At 41.4% G+C, this 18,784-nt stretch overlaps 1 protein-coding gene across 1 annotated transcript in view; it reads left to right on the top strand.

Moving 5' to 3' along the window:
* The first annotated feature begins 2,215 nt into the window (after positions 1-2,215).
* acap1 (ArfGAP with coiled-coil, ankyrin repeat and PH domains 1) overlaps positions 2,216-18,784 on the top strand; it is a 26,665-nt gene continuing 10,096 nt past the window's right edge. Inside the window, exons 1-16 of the mRNA XM_015014584.1 lie at positions 2,216-2,929; positions 6,816-6,873; positions 9,751-9,870; positions 10,082-10,135; positions 10,306-10,364; positions 12,068-12,251; positions 12,444-12,488; positions 12,573-12,668; positions 15,657-15,731; positions 15,828-15,940; positions 16,046-16,097; positions 16,198-16,298; positions 16,466-16,577; positions 16,679-16,887; positions 17,845-17,914; positions 18,057-18,151. Of these exons, the coding sequence (XP_014870070.1) occupies positions 2,877-2,929; positions 6,816-6,873; positions 9,751-9,870; positions 10,082-10,135; positions 10,306-10,364; positions 12,068-12,251; positions 12,444-12,488; positions 12,573-12,668; positions 15,657-15,731; positions 15,828-15,940; positions 16,046-16,097; positions 16,198-16,298; positions 16,466-16,577; positions 16,679-16,887; positions 17,845-17,914; positions 18,057-18,151 (1,496 nt within the window). The 5' untranslated portion in view covers positions 2,216-2,876. The remainder of the gene's footprint in view (positions 2,930-6,815; positions 6,874-9,750; positions 9,871-10,081; positions 10,136-10,305; positions 10,365-12,067; positions 12,252-12,443; positions 12,489-12,572; positions 12,669-15,656; positions 15,732-15,827; positions 15,941-16,045; positions 16,098-16,197; positions 16,299-16,465; positions 16,578-16,678; positions 16,888-17,844; positions 17,915-18,056; positions 18,152-18,784) is intronic.

The following is an 18,784-nucleotide window of genomic DNA, read 5'->3' as shown; positions in this document are numbered from 1 at the left end:
TGACGCTGCCGCGCGCTCAAAAGTGTGTTCAGATGCCTCACCTAAGGAACCAGAGTTATTTAGGTGGCCACGAGACCAGCAAACATTATTAGGGTAAAAATAAAGAAAAAAAAATGCTATAATGATTATAAATTATACTATAATCCTGTTATATTCTCTCTTAGTAAAGATTCCTCCTGGACTAACTATTAGTTTATTTTCTATTTGTTTGCAAATACCTTAGTAACAGAAGAACACACTACGCCCTTCCCGTGACGTTTGAGAAGAAATATGCGACAGAGCTTTGTTTTTCCACAGAAAACAATGAAATCCCTTTCATTACCCTGACGAACCGTGAAGGCGTCACTAAAATTTCATCTGCGACAGAACAAACTTCGAGACAGCGAGAACATATGCTACAAGAAAACGTGATGCAAGAAAAGCATTCGGGCACATTGTTTTCAGATGAGTCAAGTCCTCTAAAGCCTGCTAAGCTAGGCTACGGTCAGCAGGGGGAGCCACACCAATGAGATCGATACAGAAGCTCATAAATGGATCATACCCTCAGTTATATTATTACTCCACAATTTATCACATTACAGTCACATACTCTTTTTTTTTATGTGATGCACCAACACAAAATTGCACGTTCTTGTAAAGTGGAAGGAAAAATATAAATAAATACATAAATTTTGGATATTACCCAGGGTCCTGTGTATTCAGGTGTGCATCTAACCAGCCGATATAACCGGATAAAGCTATATGGCTTGAGGTTTTGATGTCATGCATTCATGCTTCTGGATGACTTGCAGTGCCAAGCNGTCCAAACAGTCAGCTGCAGAAGTAATATCATGAGGACACCGCTTACCACAAACTAGCAAAAAGAGAACGCCTCAACCCCACATTGACTACACAGGCCATAGAAAACATGTTTTTTGTTTGTTTGTTTGTTTTTTAAAATTAATGGCACGTTTAGTAACTACCCATCTGGCCCTTATCAAAAACCACCAATGATAGCAAAAATCAGGGTTTTCAGAGGACTTTCTGGCCAAACCACTAACCCACATAACTTGTCATGTCAGACCTCTCTAAAAATGATCATAATCTGTTTGTAGATCAAACACCAAATGTGCCTTTACATGCATTTATTACGCACACTGGAAACGGTCGAAGCCAAACCACAGAAGCCGAGATCCAAGGTCTTCCTCGTCTCCGCTCTTCAGGGTACAATCCTGAAGAGCGGAGTGTGTGGCATTTAGGACCAACAAGTAGCTTCACGTATAGGTATTTAAGATTCCCAAGATACACTTTCTGTGGAATATTTTATGCTCTCCAAGAAAAACCCACGACTAGGCGGATTTTCCTCAAATAATTTGAAGTCACGTTCCACAGAAAAATCTGAAACACAAATAGGCTACTGTACAAGATTTTAAATTGATCTTTATTGTTAATGTGAAAAAATAGCTGCTTTTTGCTTTTACACAGAAACATTGTACAATAAGTAAATTGATTGTGTCTTAAAGAATTCATAATTGTAGTAGAACAAACTTACTGCATGTCTTCCCTATTTACTGTTCGACAAAAGCCACTAATGCCAAAAATAAAAACCTATTTCAGGTTTTTACTTTTGACAAACAAAATGAAATAAATCTTTGTTTTAGTGGCAAATTGGAATCTTAAAACAGATGCCACATGTTCTTACATAATTTCGACAGTTCAAAGCAAAATTCGCTCCATATTCACTGGACATGGCAACAGAAAACGCACTAGACATAACTGACAGTCTTATTTCTTTTTGAATGCTCTTGCCACCCTTTCACAATAGGTTGCTCTGGGTGGTGAGCCATATCACCTTTATCAGATAAATAAGTAAAAATAATGTGATTTCCCTCCACATGTTTTGAAGTTGTAGTTATTTATTTTAATTTCAGGCAGCAGCGTGCTTCCATACAGAATGATTCATTGACTGTGGGAAACCTGTGAACAGGTTTTTGCACTTAGGCAACAACAAAGCAGAGCAGCTCGCAGGACAAGAAAACACACCCAGCACTGTGTGTGTGTGTGTGTGTGTGCGCGTGTGAGTGTGTGAGAGAAGCTCACAGCTCAGTGAACCTGAGAAGTTTAAAACACTAACATCAGATGCAGGAACGAGTATCCTCCTTATGCTATAAACTTATTTATGAGTCAAGTTTAGTGGATTTGTAAGATGTAAAGTGGTGGAGTTGCTATAGAGAACATGCGGCTCTTTGCAGCCTAACCTGTCATTTTCTACCCATTCAAAACCATAATTTGCTCTGAGTAAGAAACACGGAAATGGAGATGGAGGCGACGGGGGGTTGGACCTTCTTTGTGTTTGCGTGAAACAGTTCTCCTCTACGCAGTCCTCCTCAGACTCATACGGGCTGCTGGTCTGACTCGACTCCTTTCATCTGGAAATATTAATCCGCACAATCTCTTTCCTGAGCATTTACCGCGAGAATTTCTTTTGTTTTGTTTTGTTTAGGTTTTTTTGTTGTTTTTGTTTTTGCAGCATCATTCTCGCGGAAGCTGGAGGATTTGACGGACGGACCGCCGCTTGGTCTCAGAATAAGATGATTAAAACGCTTCAAACATCCTTTGACTTCATTCAAAAGTGGTGACAAGTCGACTTCAGACACGGATGTGAGCCGGAAAAGACGAACAGGACGTCTTTCTTTCTTTTCTTTTTTTTTTCTTTGGAGGGGGGTGAAGGAATACACTTTTCTTCCTTTTTGACTTTTTTTCCTGTCCAACCATGAGCCAGGCTGCCACCGTGGAGCGCTGAATCCGGACAGATTCAGTTTCTGCTCACCTCCAACTCCAGAGAAGCGGTCCAGATTAAAACTACAGGGCTGGTTTTGCGCAGAACAAACGCAAGAATGACAGTAAAGTTGGACTTTGAGGAGTGTTTGAAAGACTCTCCTCGCTTCAGGTAAGATGGATGAAATACAGCCTTTATGGAAAAACAAAAACACAATCTCAACTTTACAAGCGCAACCATTTGCAAAAACTCAAATAATAAGGGCCCATATTTAGATTTCATTGGTGCCCAGTCAACTTGTACACACGGGCCCAGGAGCGGGCTGTACAGGTGCCTCTCAACGTAATCGAAACGGTTGATTTATTTCAGTAATTGTACGGAAAACGTGAAACTTTTCACTCATTTTGGATGACTATGACTTACAGCTAATGTAAACCCAAAATTTTGGATTTACAAAACTTGAATTTTACATAAAACCAATGAAAAAAAAATGTCAATACAGAAATGTTGATTTCTGAATACTGTGCAGTATTTTCCGAGCTGAGGTGCTAAGGAAGTCGTCATAGGTTCGCTGCTTCAGGGCAAACTGTCCAGTTCTGGGACACTTTGGTAATAAGACTAAGGGTAAAACTCGGTAACCTTTGTCGGTGTGTGCTTGATGGCCTGACTTCAGACTCAGTAAAACATGGTGGACCACCACCGCCGTTTGGTTTGGCTCCCCAAATTATTGCTAACTGTTAAAGTTTCACACTGGACCTTGAGCAGTGTTGACTCTGGGACAGTAATGTCATCTCTGGTTTAGGAGTGAGATGTCACGATTGCAGCGCATGCCCTGGTGGAGTTTCCTGAACATGGACTCAAGCTGCAGTCCAAACCTTATTAATCTCCCACAAAAGCTTCGTTGAGCTTTGCTTCACAGGCCTCTCATTTTTTCCTTCCACTCAACTTTCCATTAATGTGCTTCAACAAAGTACTCTGGAAACTTTAGCTTTGTGGAGGGATGTAAGGCTTTGTGCTTTATATTCTGTGTCAGACGTCATGTGCCCCCTGCTGGCCTGGAGGCTCTAGGAAGCAGCTAGGGTCGCTTCTGCTTTGGGCCGGCCATTTGCGTAGATTGAATGTGGGAAAACTGACCAAAAATTGGTTCCTATGTTGACAGGAACCAGTGGGATGCAAAAGTGGTTTTCCCAATAAGGGTTGCATCGTCGTTGGGTTGCAATAAGAAACCCGATAAGCAATGAGGATGCAACAAGCTTACGCAGGTGGATGCCTTAAAAGATGAGACCGGAAACACGAACATCCATCCAGCTTGCTGAGAGAAACCCATCTGGGGCCCACATGCATGGACACATAGCATCGGATCTCCTTTAACGTATATTAACTCCAGATATTTCCCCTCCGTTTGTTAACCACGGAGGTATTTACTGACTCATTTTCATGGCTGTATTAATCATGCTTTAAGTCCACGACAAAAGGAAGCTGTCACTGCACATCTACGGCATGCCAGCAATTATTTCTTTCACCATCGGCATCTGGTGTAACCTACAAGGAAGTGTCACTGAGCTGGTTTCTGCAAAAGGCTCAAGACGGGCTGGGTGTGCCCTCCCCCCCCGCCCCCTGGTTTCTGGCACCCTGCCTGAGTCACCGCTGTCCTCGGCCCCAGCTCATTTACACCCTCCCATCAGTCTTCCTCTCTTTTCTTTCTCCGTTACCCACGTAGTTTTCATGCGGTGGAAAGTTTGAGCCACAGCAACCCTTCTGTGGAGACGTCTCATCGTGTCAGGCGAAGAGGAAGAGAAAAGAAAGAAAGAAAAGTGGTAGTGTTGCTGAAATGTATCATTCTGATGGACCGAGCCTGGATGGGAAAGCAGAGGAGAAACTTAAAAAAAAAATAATAATAAAAAGCGTGACAGCTTCTGGTCAGCCGCTCAGATGTGTTGTTGCCAGGTAACAGGCGGGGTGGGAGGGCAGCAGGAAGTGAGGCGAGATGTGCCGCGTTGATCAACAGGAGGCAGGAAGTGAGTTCTCTGTGCGGAGAACCGCGGCGGAAACTCAGCCTCAGCGCCGTCTCGGTTTGCTCTGCTTGCTGCTGCGTGCCTCTCAGGGGGGGAAAGGTGATAAGGGATGTTCCTCTGCTGAAGGAATACATCGGTCCTCTTCCTCTGTGGCCTCAATTTAGCTCACTTTCTCTCCTCCTCGCCTTCATTGACCCGTTGTGTTTTGTTTTGTTTTTTTTTAAAAAAGGCCGTGACCTCAGACTCCTTGCACTGATAAACACAAGCAGCTTCTGTCCCAGAGCTCCTCTCTTCCCTCCCCACTCAGACTCATCTCTCTCTTTCTCTGTCTCTGTGTTTTTTTCTTCTTCTTCTGCTGCTGCTCGCTGTACTGTTGGTGGAAGGCAGCGGAAACCACATGCTTTGAGCTGCTGCTATGAAATGAGAAGACAGACAGAAACAGACACTGAGCAATGCTCCAAAAGCCCCTGAAAGCCAGCCGCGCTCCGTGCCCTGCCTGCATACCTGAGGCACAGAGTTTGACAAGGCCTCAAACTTGTGCTCTGAAGTATAATTCAAACTCATATTTTCCCCTTCTGGATGATTTTTTTATTTTTTAGTATTTAAACAAGCATAAACTGCGAGTGACATGTCCTCAAAAAAAAAAAAAAACACTTCTCGTATGCAGAAGGTCAGCAAAGTTTCTAAAAAAAAAAATACCAAAGACGTCTTAAGCTGCTCTGAAATCAGATTGTAAAGCCCGAAACAGTTTTTTCTGTTTCTGGAACTCCGTTGTATCCTAGTGAAGCTACACTGACACAAAACGCAGGACTGCGAATGAAACAAAAATGGTGGCGCCTCACAACAAACGCTGGTTTTCAAGGCATTAAGCTAAACTGCTAGCGTGTGTTTTTTTTTTAAGTATTTTATGAGATTGTTGTGTCAAAATTGTTTTGCATTTCAGTGGCGGTTTCACAATGAATGGGCTCCTTTTCGTCTGCAACTCCAATTAATGAATCGCTTAGCTTTAAAATACGACTTGCTACCATAATAGTAATTAACCACAAACAGAATATTGATAAAACGACACATAACTATCCAGCTGCTGTGCTAAAGCTCAGAAAGAACAGTGGAGATATTGTGAGGAAAGGAAATAAAAGTGTCATAATTGCAATATTCAGAAATAGTTACACAGTTAGATGTTTTACTGGCATTGTGAGAAGGCCAGTAGTTGGATTGATGCGTCAAGAGTAAACCTCTTCACCCGATTTGTTTGTAGATTTGTTTAGCGCCGTTTTATTAAATGTGAAAACCAATTTACAGAACTATAAACGGATATTGATTATTTTTCAGTGGCATCAAAACGCCTCAGTGGGTGTTTTCAATGAGAGCTCATGTCACCCCAACTGGACGCCGCCCCGGTTTTTAAACCAGGGAAAGTCTTTGCAACTCCCACTGTTTAAAATCTGCGGTATTTTAGGTTTTTTTTTTTTAATTATTATTATTAATCACAGGAATGATTAAGAAATTGTGTTTCAGACTAAAGCGGTTTTAATGTCCAATTTCAGAGACATATCTAGTTAATTTAAATATTCACAACAGTTTTTAGTTGTACATTTTTCCAGTTGATGATTCAGCACCGATTTTCTGGCTACATTAATGGGACTAAAAATAAATGCGTATTTATTTTATTTTATTTTTTCTTTAAAGCATCTGCAAAAGCTTTTAATTTAGACCACAACAATCTGGAAAAATAAACAAAGTGCTGCAATATTATATACCTTTTGCAATATTCAAGCAAATTAAAACAAGAGAAACATAAACCACAAACCTCAGACGAATGAAAGTGTTGAATTAAATGTACTAAAATGGAGTCATATTCTAATTAGGCCTATAAAATAATACAAAAAAATGTATTATATCTACATAAAACTTAATAAACAATGACTTACTAAGTTTTTTTATGGCTCTTTACTCATTACTTGTTTTATTAGAGATATTTAGACATCTGTGGGTGGTTTAATATTGAAAAATAACTAAAAATCAGTTTTTGTCCTTTTCAGAGCTGAAATCGAAGTCGTCCAAAATGACGTGAGCGAGCTGGAAACTCGCCTGGACAAGGTAAGACTCGCATCCCACACACACACACACACGTTTGCGTGGCTATCTTTGTGGGGACTTTCCATTGACTTCCATTCATTTCTACAGCCTAAACCTTACCTTTACCCTTTTCCTAACCCTAACCAAAACTCAATTCATACCTTAGCCCTAACTCTGACCCCTGACCCAAAAACAGGGTTTCCCCTTGTGGGGTCCAGGCTTCGGTCCCTACAAGGAGCAACTGGTCCCCACAATGCAGTATGTGTCAGGAAAATCGTCCCCACAAGATATTACAAACAAACGCGCACGCGTACACACACACACACACACACACACACACACTTGGTTATCACGAGTTCCCTTTAAATCAGGAGTGAGAAGCATGAGTGAGTCGGTGGTTTGGGGACAGTTTACCTGAATCGAGCAGGAAGTATCTGCAGGTGCTGCTTCCCCATCATATTACCGTCCCGATCAGAGAACAAACACTTTGTTCTGCTTTGGCCCGTTTTCCCTGCTGCACAAACGGGCCACGGTTTCAGATGTATTCAACCAGTCGTCCACACGCCGCGTTTCTGTTCCCAAATCATACCTAATAAGCACAAAATCGAATGTCATATGTGCCGCCTGGGCTCATCTGAAACGCGACAACAAAACCTTACCGCCGCAACCTTTTCAAGTGGATCAGGATCAGGGCTGACGTATTGATCTGCAAAAATCAATAAAACTGGATGAGAGGAGATGAAAATACGTTTGTCTCCGGGTTGTGCAACATCCTCCTCGGTTTCTGCAGCTGAACTCTGACCTTATCGTCGCAGAAAGGAAACAGAAACAGAAATTTCCCGGGTTGCATGAGATTGCATTTCATGAGATCAGATTTGTGTTTTTCTTTTGAGTCTCCTGTTCCACATAATGCTGCATTCCTGATGTGCACAGAGATTAAAAGTCATTCTCAGACAAAGGTTTTTTTTTTCTCATTTGCTAAACAGAAACCATGTCCTGTTTTTATAGACTTGCTTCCAAAACAACCAGTTTTACAAACATTACACTGCCATGGTGAAACAGAGATGCACCAGTAAGGCTTTTACTGGCCAATGCAGATCTCCTGCTGTTTTTCAGTGTGTTGTTTTTTTTTCCAGTTTGAACTGCTGACAATCACAAATCCCTTATTCGATTTCCGGTCGATTCGCTAATAAATCTCTAATTTGACTGAAAACCTGAAGGAGGAAAATGAGTCAAACAAGATCCCCGTCAAAGGGGTTATTTTTATGTTTGGTCTGCAGAGAGCTGCTTCAGTTGATAAAATGTTTTCATTTAAGTTCGGTGAAATGCTCCTCCTACGGAAAAAGCTCTAATTTATGACGTGTTATATATGTAGCAGAGTTCTGCACAAGTATTCTGCTACATTTCTCAAGTTTTGAAAGCAACATTCAATTAGGGAGCCAGTACGGTGCATAAATAACTATATTACTATGAGGAGACTTTTAATCTATTAAATTATGCAATTTGCTTTACTGCCTGGCCGTCTGCTCAAGTGAAATGTGTGAATCACAAGCGCAGACCGGAAGGTAAAATATGTTTGTGAGGTAAACAAACGTCAGAGCAGCAGTGACTGGTGCGACTCAAACGTGTTGGACTCGCACCATCGCATCAACGCATCTTCTCACTTTTACAAAAAAAAAAAAAAAAACAATCAGAAAAACATGCATCTTTAAATTAAACCTTTAGGATGCAGAGAATTAAAACGATTGAAAATGTTCTAATGTTTTCTGTGGAAGTCCATGTTGGATGTTTGGTCCAAGTGGCAGCACAAAGTACGACTTGTGTCGTCGTGCGAACGTTTGCTAAAGGCATTTCACTCAAGATGGAATATTTGCTTTTTATTTGTGAACTTTATGGTACGAATACGTCCCAATGTGGGAGTTCAGGAATACCGACCCATTTGGAGATTTTCTAACATGTGTACCAGGAAATTAGCCAATCACTAGAAGTCACATCGTCTGTTAACAAATCTTTGGCTGCACTGCAGTAGCTGGAGGAGCAGCTCCGCTCTCAACAGCAGAAGTGGAAAAACACAACAGCAGCATTTTGCACAACCAGCTTAATCACGCAGCGGTGAACATGTGGCAGCTCAAGAGTCAAGTTTTTCCAACATGTGGTCGTGTGGAGGCTGAATAATAAACTCTGATTAGACGTGGAAGATTCTCGCTGCGTGACACCGAGAGAATAAAGCACTTTATTGCTGTATTTATATATGAAAGCAGAATATTATCTAACTGCTTTCATTTAAAGAATAAAAAAAGTAATAATTGTTCCTGCTGCTGCTAAAACGTAACAAGATATTAATTATTACAGCCATATCTATGGTAACCAGAACATTCATTTATTGTAATTTTGAATTTGATTTAGTTATTTCTAGCAAAAACCTAGAATAGCCATTTGGTAAGCGTAGTAGTGGTTTCATCTGTGTGTTTTTTTTTTTTAGTTCGCAGGTTAACACAGCTATAACAAGCTTGTTTGTGGTTTAGGAGAAGCCATGGTTCGCCGTAAAACAGTGTTTATGTAATGAGAGTGAAGGAAGGAGCTTAATTTATCTTTGCTGTAAGCATAAAAAGACTGCAGCCACCTTCTTTCAGTCAGCTGATGGGCAACGAGTGGCAACAGGTGGGGGAGGGGTAGCTCTGTCAGCTCTACCCAGCTGGAGAAAATTATTATCATCTGTTTTGTTTTGTTTTTTGTTTTTCCCAGGCATCTCGCGAAAAGATAATGAGCTCCTGAATCTGTGCACAAAACAGTCGGCAGCAGCTCGAGTCGCACGTGCTCTGCGAAATCCTGAAATAGGTTTTCTGTTTATTTATTCACGCGGTGATGACGTTGGCCGCTTTCGCTCGTGTCTTCCAGCTCGTGAAGCAATGCCAGGCCATGCTGGAGGCCGGCCGAGTCTACTGTCAGACCAGCAAGAGCTTCGTCAGCGGCCTGCGGGAGCTCGGACACCAGTGGACCACGGACAGCATGATGGAGGTGACAAAAGCCGCGTTGACACAATCCTCCGAGTTGCTCAAAGCTCAATGCTGTTGAGAGCTAATTTACCTAAAGGAAGTGTTTGATGGTCGAATGTTTCTGCACGGATTCCCAGTTTGTCATTTAGACAGGGGAAAAAGAATATCTTGAAGCATTTAAGATCCGATTTAAAATGGAATAATAATAATAACTTGAGACGTTTTCCCTCCAGGAATGCTTGGACAAATTTTCCAAAAAGCTGTCTGTCATCTTTGACGCACAGGGGGTGAGTTAGAGAGCCAGTCTGTCTGTTTCTCACCTCCGCAACTTCTTCATTCCTGTCATGGTGGTTATCGGCTGCAGCAGTATGTGGTCAAGCAAGCCTCCAGCTCGCTGTCGAACACATCGCGTCTGATTCTTTAAATTTGTGTTTTTCTTCTCCGTTTCCGATTTTAGGAAGTGATCGAGACGATTCAGAAGTCGGTCAAGACGAAGCTGCAGATCTTCGTGAAGGAGTGAGTGAGCTGCCTTCGCGCCGCCTCCCTGGGTGTTCGCTTGGATTAGCGCCTCTTTCCCAACAGCGGCAGTGCAATCTGTGCAATTAGCCAACATGCAAACACGGAGGCACTCCCTCGCTTTTCTGCCAACCATCAACACGGTTTTATGGCTCTCCTTCTCCAGACCGCGTCTTGCCGCCTGCCTCCATTAGTGGAGGGTGTTTAGAAGAGACTAGTGTAGCATGATGCAAAGATCATGCTACGCACATCGTGGAATTAATATTCCACAATGTGGTTTGACCTTGTTAGCTCACTGGTTTCCTTTTGGAGGTTAGTAAAAACAGTGACACGAGTTCACGAGTAGCTTGAGTTACGTAACGCTACATAGGAAAACAGTAGGTTGTTTTTTTTTGTGTGTGTGTAGCTTCAGCTTATTCAGCTGCCACTGGAGGTGATGATGTCACGATTTTGTGACAGAAAGTAAAATAGAAAATAAGTCACCAAACAAATGGGTTTACCTCCTTTGAACCTTCCCACGTTGTGTTTACAATTACAAACTTTAATGTATTTGGTTGTTATGGCCAACACAAAATGATGCGTAATTATGAAGCTGAGGGACAATTATATATGGTTCTCTGTTCTCTTAGGTTTTTACACATCAAATAATTTTTTTTTTCAGGGTTTCTTTCCAGATTTGCACAGTTGAAGTGTTAAAACTCAGCGAATGTTCCAACACATAAATATGTTTTAGGTATGGCTGGGACTTAAATTTGCAACTTTATTATTTGAGATTATTTAATTAATTACCATTTCTGATCCACCGGTAGAAATGCCACGTAAGCGCCATCGGCAAACAGCAGCCGGGTTTTCAGAGGATTAACTTTTGCTTAAAAAAAAAACGATCTGATGGGACGCTGGAAAAGACGATTGTTGTGGGCCAGTTGTCCAGAAAAGAGTCGGCCTGTCATGGAAACAATCCACGCCTAAATTATCAACTCAACGCAAAACACTTAACGCTGGCGAACAACGTTCACATTGACATTAGTATTTTTTCAAAGTTGCTACATAGCAACACTTTGCACCGATCTGATGCCTGAAATAAACAAATAACTGAATAAAAACAACAAATGTTTTTGTTGTGGAGCTTCTACGTCTATTTATTCAACAATTTAGCTCCAAAAAAATGGACTTTTAGTTGAAAATGTTGCTTCTTTTGTCAGTATACAGTTTTCAATTTAAATGCTATTTACTGCGATAAGTTAATTACAAGCCCTCGATTAATAATTTTAGCCCCACCTCTACTTTTTATTGTTGTTCTGCAGAAAGTTTTAGCTCAGTCTCAAGTCTTTTGCAGCCTCAAACAGGTTTTCTTCCAGGATTATCTTTTTAGCATTTTGCACAAACGGCAGAAGGTTGTTTCCTTTCAACTACATTCATGCACTACTTTGTGTTGGACTGTTCTATTAAAACAACTAAACAATAGAATACAGTAAATTTTGGGCATTTTATGATATTTTAGCAGCAGTATAAATAATTGTTGATTTTTTTTTTTCTCATATTTTATTCAGAAAGTATTTTATTTATTAATTTTTTTTTTTTTTTTTGAAACTTGTGAGAATCTCATAGGAGCCGCCGTTTCTGTTTCGGTATGATGAAATATTTAATCGCACAAAACTAATCCCAGTTTCACTAAGTTTTTGTTTTTACTCCCCGACTCTCAGAGATGTTCGTAAGTTTAAGGACGTCCGTAAGGAGTTTGAGCGCAGCAGCGAGACCCTGGAGGGCGCGCTGGCCAGGAACGCCCAGGCTCCTCGAGGGAAGCTGCACGAAGTGGAGGAGGCGACTAACGCTCTGCTCAACGCACGCAAGTCCTTCCGGTCGGGGGCGCTGGACTATGTCCTGGAGGCAAGTGTAACGCTGCAGTAAATGATAGACAGGTTTAAATCTTCATTAAATATTTTTAGGCTTAAGTTCCAAAGTTAGTAAAATAAGCAGCAGCAGCAGCGAGTCTTGATTATAGTTTTGTTTTGATTGATAGCCGTGTTTTCTCAGTTGGTCACTTAATTGTGTCTTAACCTCTCGCTTCCTTTGTTTCAGATTAACGTCTTCGAAGCCAAAAAGAAGGCGGATATTCTGTTGGCCGTGAGTTCAGAGCTGCTTGTTTGCATTTTTCCCTTTTTTTTGTTGTTGTTGTTGTTGAATTAAAAGCTGTCTTGTGCCCGTTAGATGCTGTCCCTCCTGGAGTCCCAGTCTCAGTTCTTTCAACAAGGCCACCAGTCTCTGTCAGAACTGGATCAATATTGCCAAAAACTGAATGAAGAGGTAAGATATATATTTTTTTCTTTAATTATTGTAATAAATTGTTGTTAGCCGTTATTGATAAACACAGACAATATCTGCTTGCTACAGCTTCTTCTCCAATGGGATTATTTTTGAAGTAAACCGAATTAATCACGCTAATATCAGTGTCTCCTGTGTAAAAGTGAGCATAACATGCCCAGAAGTTGACTGTTCTTTTATCTTACATAATATTAGCCTCAAAACTTGACTAATACCGCAATTAAAGGCTCCAACGATGGGGAGACTTCATTTAACCACATGCAAATTAAACCAGATATTTATATGCACTGCTTAAAATAACACCAATAAAACTTGTTTTATCACATTAACGGTCGTAATCTTCCAGCTTAGCTGGGATTACTAGAATTATTTTTTTTTTTATATTTCAGAATAAAAATTAAAGAGAATTTTGGGTAGATTTGCACGACTTTCCTCAAAGTCACGATATTGCGTAGACTAAGATTGCTATATAGTTTGTGAAAGATGATAATGTCATGACTTTGCAATTGAAAACATCTGAATTGATTGAACCTTTGGAAGGCTGGTTCATCCTTAACTACAATTTCTAATTTTCCCAAAAAATTAACAAAAAACAAAAAGAAAAAGTAGAGACTCATCAGTGCTGCTGCTTGGTGCCTGATCCAAAGAATATTGTAGCCAAAGCTTGGATGTTGCTGAGATGTTGTGTATCAGTAAAAAAAAACCTTTCTGAAAAATTCACAAAAAAAGTAATATAATCTGCTGATGAGGAACTTATTAACTTATCAAATTACCCAGTAGCTTCTCATTATGACCGTACAGACTTGGCAATTGGCAAAACTTGTTGGAGAAGACTTTCTCAATTGCGATAAAATGCAGTCAGATAAGAAATGTGCTCCAATTTCTTGTCGTTACTCTTTCATATTGAATTAATAAGTGTCAGTTAAACCCTGGAGCATGTTGGGTCTCAGCCATGCGGCTGTCGCTGAGTGGCTCAGCCGAAAAACGCAATCTGTGCAAAACCTCAATCCCAAAACAACGCTCCAAGTCTGGGTGTTGTTTCTATCTGCTGCATGGCAGAACCGCATCAGAGGCCTGAGGTATGGAGGTTGCATCAAAAACAAACAAATAAAAATCTGGATCCGAGCTGCTGAGCGTAACCCTGGCGAGAGAGGTCCCAAACCGTTGGCTGCTGAGTAAAAAACCACATCCAACCGGGGCGGGAGCAAAGTCACAGGATGACATCACACTTTCATCATGACAGGAACAAGTGAGCAACAACAGGAAATATTTCACATGTCTGTGTGACTCTATCTCAAGCGCCTGCTCCGGCTTTCAGTCGGCGGAAGCTGGAAGCAACGTTTCTGCACCATCAACTCTGGCAGCGACTTGCTGAGTCCGCCCTTTTGACCAAGAGGAGCCAAAATGTTTCAACTTTTACCGCTGAAATCTGGACTTTCAAGAGTAACACGAGCTACGTGTTGTTTTCCTTACTTTTTTTTTTCTTACTATGTTGGCATTCAGAGGAGTTCAACATTTTCCACATCCTGTTTTCAGGGAAGCCTAAAGGAGGGAAATCCTACCTCTTAACCTCCCGTTTCTCCTTTTGCCCAAGAGCCGAACACATCTGAGGGGGAAATAAAGAGGGAATTATTGCAACTCAGCAGCTGGCGTACTCCGCAGATCGGTGGACAATGTGGAAAAAGTGAAAACACATAAGAGCAGGATTTTATTTCCCACTGATCTGAGTCGCTTTCCTGAAATAAAGATTCATGCCAACTCATCTCAACAACTCCTGACTGCAGTTGTAGTTTAACTGGTTTCTTAGTGACTGGTTTGGTCTTGCTTGTTCTCTCACACCTGTTTGTGATCTAGAGTTGCACCACTAAATGTAAATTTTACAATGTTCTCCAGTAAAATGAGTTTAGGTAGCTTTTTCTTTGACTACAGGACATAAAATACAAAGTTCTCAGACTGCAAAAGTATTTATGTGCGTTTAATTCTATGCATTTTTCCAGGTTGCATTTTTATTCTGATATTCTTAAATTAAAATCCAGTTAAACTTTCAGAAGTTTAACTGGATCAATCCGTGTGTAATTTAATTTCAGTGTAAATTCGGAACGTTGGTGTAGAAAACATCAACATGAAGACCAGATATCTCATCAGACACATCAGGGAGAGCTTACAGCTAAACTCTAAAACAATATCTTAAGCTTTGAACATCTCAGTGTGGCACCAATGGAAACTCGCCAACAAAAGAGAGCAACAATAAGAGGAGCATTAAAGAGAGTCATGGTAACTCTGGAGGAGCTGCTGAGATCCACAGCTCGGGTGTTACAATCTGTTCCACAAATCTGGCATTTATGGAAAAGTTGCAAAAACAAAGGAAGGCGCCTCATGTTCAACTCGCAGGCGTCTGTTTAGGAAATACAATAAGCGCACGAGAGAACGTGGTCCGGTCACTTGACACGAAAATTTAACTTTTTGACCAACAAACTGCACTTATCTTTAAACGCACCATCCTTATGGTGAAACATGGTGGTAGTAGCATTATGCAGTGGGAAGGAGTTAAATACAGAAGAATAAACATGTTAGAAGCAGAAAAAGACCTGGAAGTTTCACCTCCCAGCAGAAAATCCCTAAATATTTCATAATGCAATGAATTACATTGAAGCATGTTCATCGGTTAGAACGGTCCAGTCAAAGTCCAGACATAAATCAACTTTAAAATGAACGTTCAAAGATGTTCTCCTTCAAGTCTGACTCTAGTTTATCTATTTCGAAAAGAAGAGCAAAAATTTGAGTTTCTAGATGTGCAAAGCTGATGTTTTAAAAACGTAAAATGTTGACTCAGTTAAGCTGTATCACACTGAGCCCCATTAAAATACGTTGAAGCTTATGGTTGTAACGTGACTAGTTGTGAAAACTTTGAAGTGGTGCAATCACTTTTGTGAAATCTGTATATAAATTCTGATTTGTTGTTGTTTACAGCACACCCAGTTTGTCTTGAACTCAGCCAGGGAGAAGAGGGACATGGAGCAAAGGCACGCAGCTATCAAGAAAAAGGTAAAAGTTTACATAAGTCACACTTAGAAACACCTTACAAACTACAGAAATCCGCTTTGAGTCAGACGGATCCTGGTCTCTCTTTACATTTTTAAGGACATGTCCTACGACGAGTCCATTTTGGATTTTAACGCCGATGCGGCTAACGGGATAGCGATGGAGGGTTACCTTTACAAGCGGGCCAGCAACGCCTTCAAGACCTGGAGCAGGTAAAACTTTACCCATTAAATAATCCACACAGAAAAGCTGCTTTTTTAAAAAAAACTAATGCATAAAGTTCTCATTGATGTCTAAATTCTCTTTCTTCGTCCCAGACGTTGGTTTTCAATTCAGAAGAATCAGCTGGTGTATCAGAAGAAATTTAAGGTATTTTTTTTTTCAAGAAGAGTTATTTTAAAAACGCACATTTGGCGCAAACAAGCCGTACGTTGGCGTGCCCGGTCGTCACTGTGTGTTCTTCGTGCAGGACCAGCCCACAGTTGTGGTGGAGGACCTGCGTCTCTGCACCGTCAAGCCCAGCACCGAAAACGAGAGGCGGTTCTGCTTTGAAGTGGTGTCTCCGTCAAAGTGAGTCTGCGTGGGCCGCGTTGCGCGGCGCGGACGTGTGTTTGGGCCACTGCGATTCTCATCAGTGATGAGTGTGTGGATTAAAATGTCCTGCGTTGCAGAGGAGGGCAGGGCTGGTTTTTCAGCAGATGATCACGGTGTGTGTGTGTTTACGTGTGTGTGTGCAGGTGCTGTTTGTTGCAGGCAGACTCGGAGAGGGAGCAGCAAGCGTGGATTACTGCCGTCCAAAACAGCATCGCCTCGGCCTTCCAGGAGCGCAGAGAGGACGCGCACAGCCCAGTGAGGACAAAAAAAAAACCCAACACACGAAATTTACACAGCTAGAGTTTAACTTCCAGATCTGACCTTTTCTAAATTCCTGTGCGTCTGTGTTTCGTAAGAGGTCGCGCTGCACCTCAGTGTCGATGAGCAGCTTGGAGAAAGGAGGCGGAGGAATCGGGGATCAGGACAGCGAAGGCTGCAAGGCTCTGGAGGAGATTCAGGCGATCTCAGGAAACAAGCAGTGCTGCGACTGCGGAGAGCCCGGTCCCGACTGGGCCTCCATCAACCTGGGCATCACCCTGTGCATCGTCTGCTCAGGGATACACAGGTAGCCATGAAACCTTGTGAGGAAAAACTCTGCGTGGAAAACGATTTAAATCGGTCACCTAGTTGTCACAGTACATGGCAACGTTCTAATTATTTTTCACTTTGCAGATTTCTCCCTGTTCTGACAACAAAACATGATGCTGTCTAATTAAACCACATTACCAGCAGAGCCATCGTAACCTCGGCACACAGTGAATCCCAGAATGATTCATTCTTTTGGCATGATTTAGGCGTATAGTAATGTAGTACGGTAATTTGACCCACAAGCTTCTTCTACCTGGAAGTAATATTAATGTTTTGAGTGGCTAATAGTAATAGTAGCAACGCCTTTGCCAGAGGCTTAACACAGATAAGTGCTTAATCCTAATATCTGATATAGTCATTATAGCTTTTTACCAAAACTGGGCAGAAAATATCCTCACTACCAAAGTAGGACTTTGCATTGATCTCTATTTGTTTTCTTAACAGCATTTATGCCTAACTCAAACATTTTCCCCAACCACAACCATTACTACTATTTGCCAAGGTATTCACACCATGCCTCTAAAGTTAGCCTGTAACTCTTAACAAGAGGGTCCGACATATTGGCACCAGGCTTTGGACCCATAAGGCCTTTCAGACAGTTAGTAAATATGCCAGAAATGGTCCTAAATAGAATACCTAGACACATACAGTGTGTTTTTATATCTTCATAGGGCCTCTGCATTTTCATTTTTCATTAATTTCTATAGCCGAACCCTGACCTTTAACCCCAACCATTCCTAACCCTACACCTAAAATAAACTCGATTCACTTAAATCCCAACCCAGAAACAGTTTCTGATTAATGAGCCGTTGGTCCCCACAACGTAGTATGTCGATATTGGTCTTTGCAGTGCTTCAGATACTAGACCACACACACACACACACACACAGTGCTAGCTTGAGTAATATGCTGTAATGGTTTTCTTTCCCAATAGGAGCCTGGGAGTCCATTTCTCCAAAGTGCGCTCCCTCACTCTCGACACCTGGGAGCCAGAGCTCATTAAGGTGATTTAACCTTTAAACAGCAACGGCTTAGCAAACCACATTGTGCCGATTTCTGTGTGGACAACAAGTTCCCGTGAGAATAATGATCGTTCAGGGGAGAGTCTCTTTGTAACAACCTCGTTTTTTGTTGTTTTGTTTTAAGTTGATGTGCGAGTTGGGCAACTCGGTGATCAACAGGATCTACGAGGCTCGGATTGATGAGATCACCATCAAGAAGCCCCACCCGTCCAGTCCCAGGTCAGTCAGAGGGTCCGGCGTGTAGATGTGTAATTTACCACTTTATCAGGGAATATCACAGGTTTTACACATCGTAATACGCATCAGATCATGTAAGTCCGTCTGAAAAAAGTACACTTCGATTTCTGAGACGGCAACCAGAACCTTCAGTAAAAACTTAAGTAACCAGGAATCTGCTATGACTTCTGACACATTGCTAGCTTTATATTAAATTAAACACGACATTGTGTAAAAACCTTTACTCTACACTCCCAGACTTTTTTTTATAATACTCCCTCTAAAAGTATTTTAATATCAACCTTAACAAATGAACAGGTCTAATGCTAGTGGAAAAACGCCTAGTAGTCCTTTATCAAAGACAGAAGAAAAGTCCTACCCTGCTAAAATCGGACTCTACTCCATTTTTGTTTACGTTTGCTACAGACAGAAGTTGCGTTCTTCTTCTTCTTCTTCTGTTGTTCTTTGTGTCGCTTCCTTCAGTGGTTCTTGGTGCAGCGCCGCCACAGGCGATGCGGGGAACAGCCAGTTTTTTTTTTTCCAAAGGGTTTGGTTCGTTTGTGCTGTGTGAAAACGAACCGCATTAGCTGAAAATGTAAAAAGTGTTTTGGTCCCCGACTAAACTGAATCTACTCG

This window comes from Poecilia latipinna, unplaced genomic scaffold, assembly GCF_001443285.1.
Source record: "Poecilia latipinna isolate Pla-1442-1.1 unplaced genomic scaffold, P_latipinna-1.0 Scaffold1830, whole genome shotgun sequence".
In the NCBI taxonomy this organism is placed as follows: domain Eukaryota; kingdom Metazoa; phylum Chordata; class Actinopteri; order Cyprinodontiformes; family Poeciliidae; genus Poecilia; species Poecilia latipinna.
The sequence above is the reverse complement of the archived record's forward strand: the minus strand, read 5'-3'. Positions and strand labels throughout refer to the sequence as shown.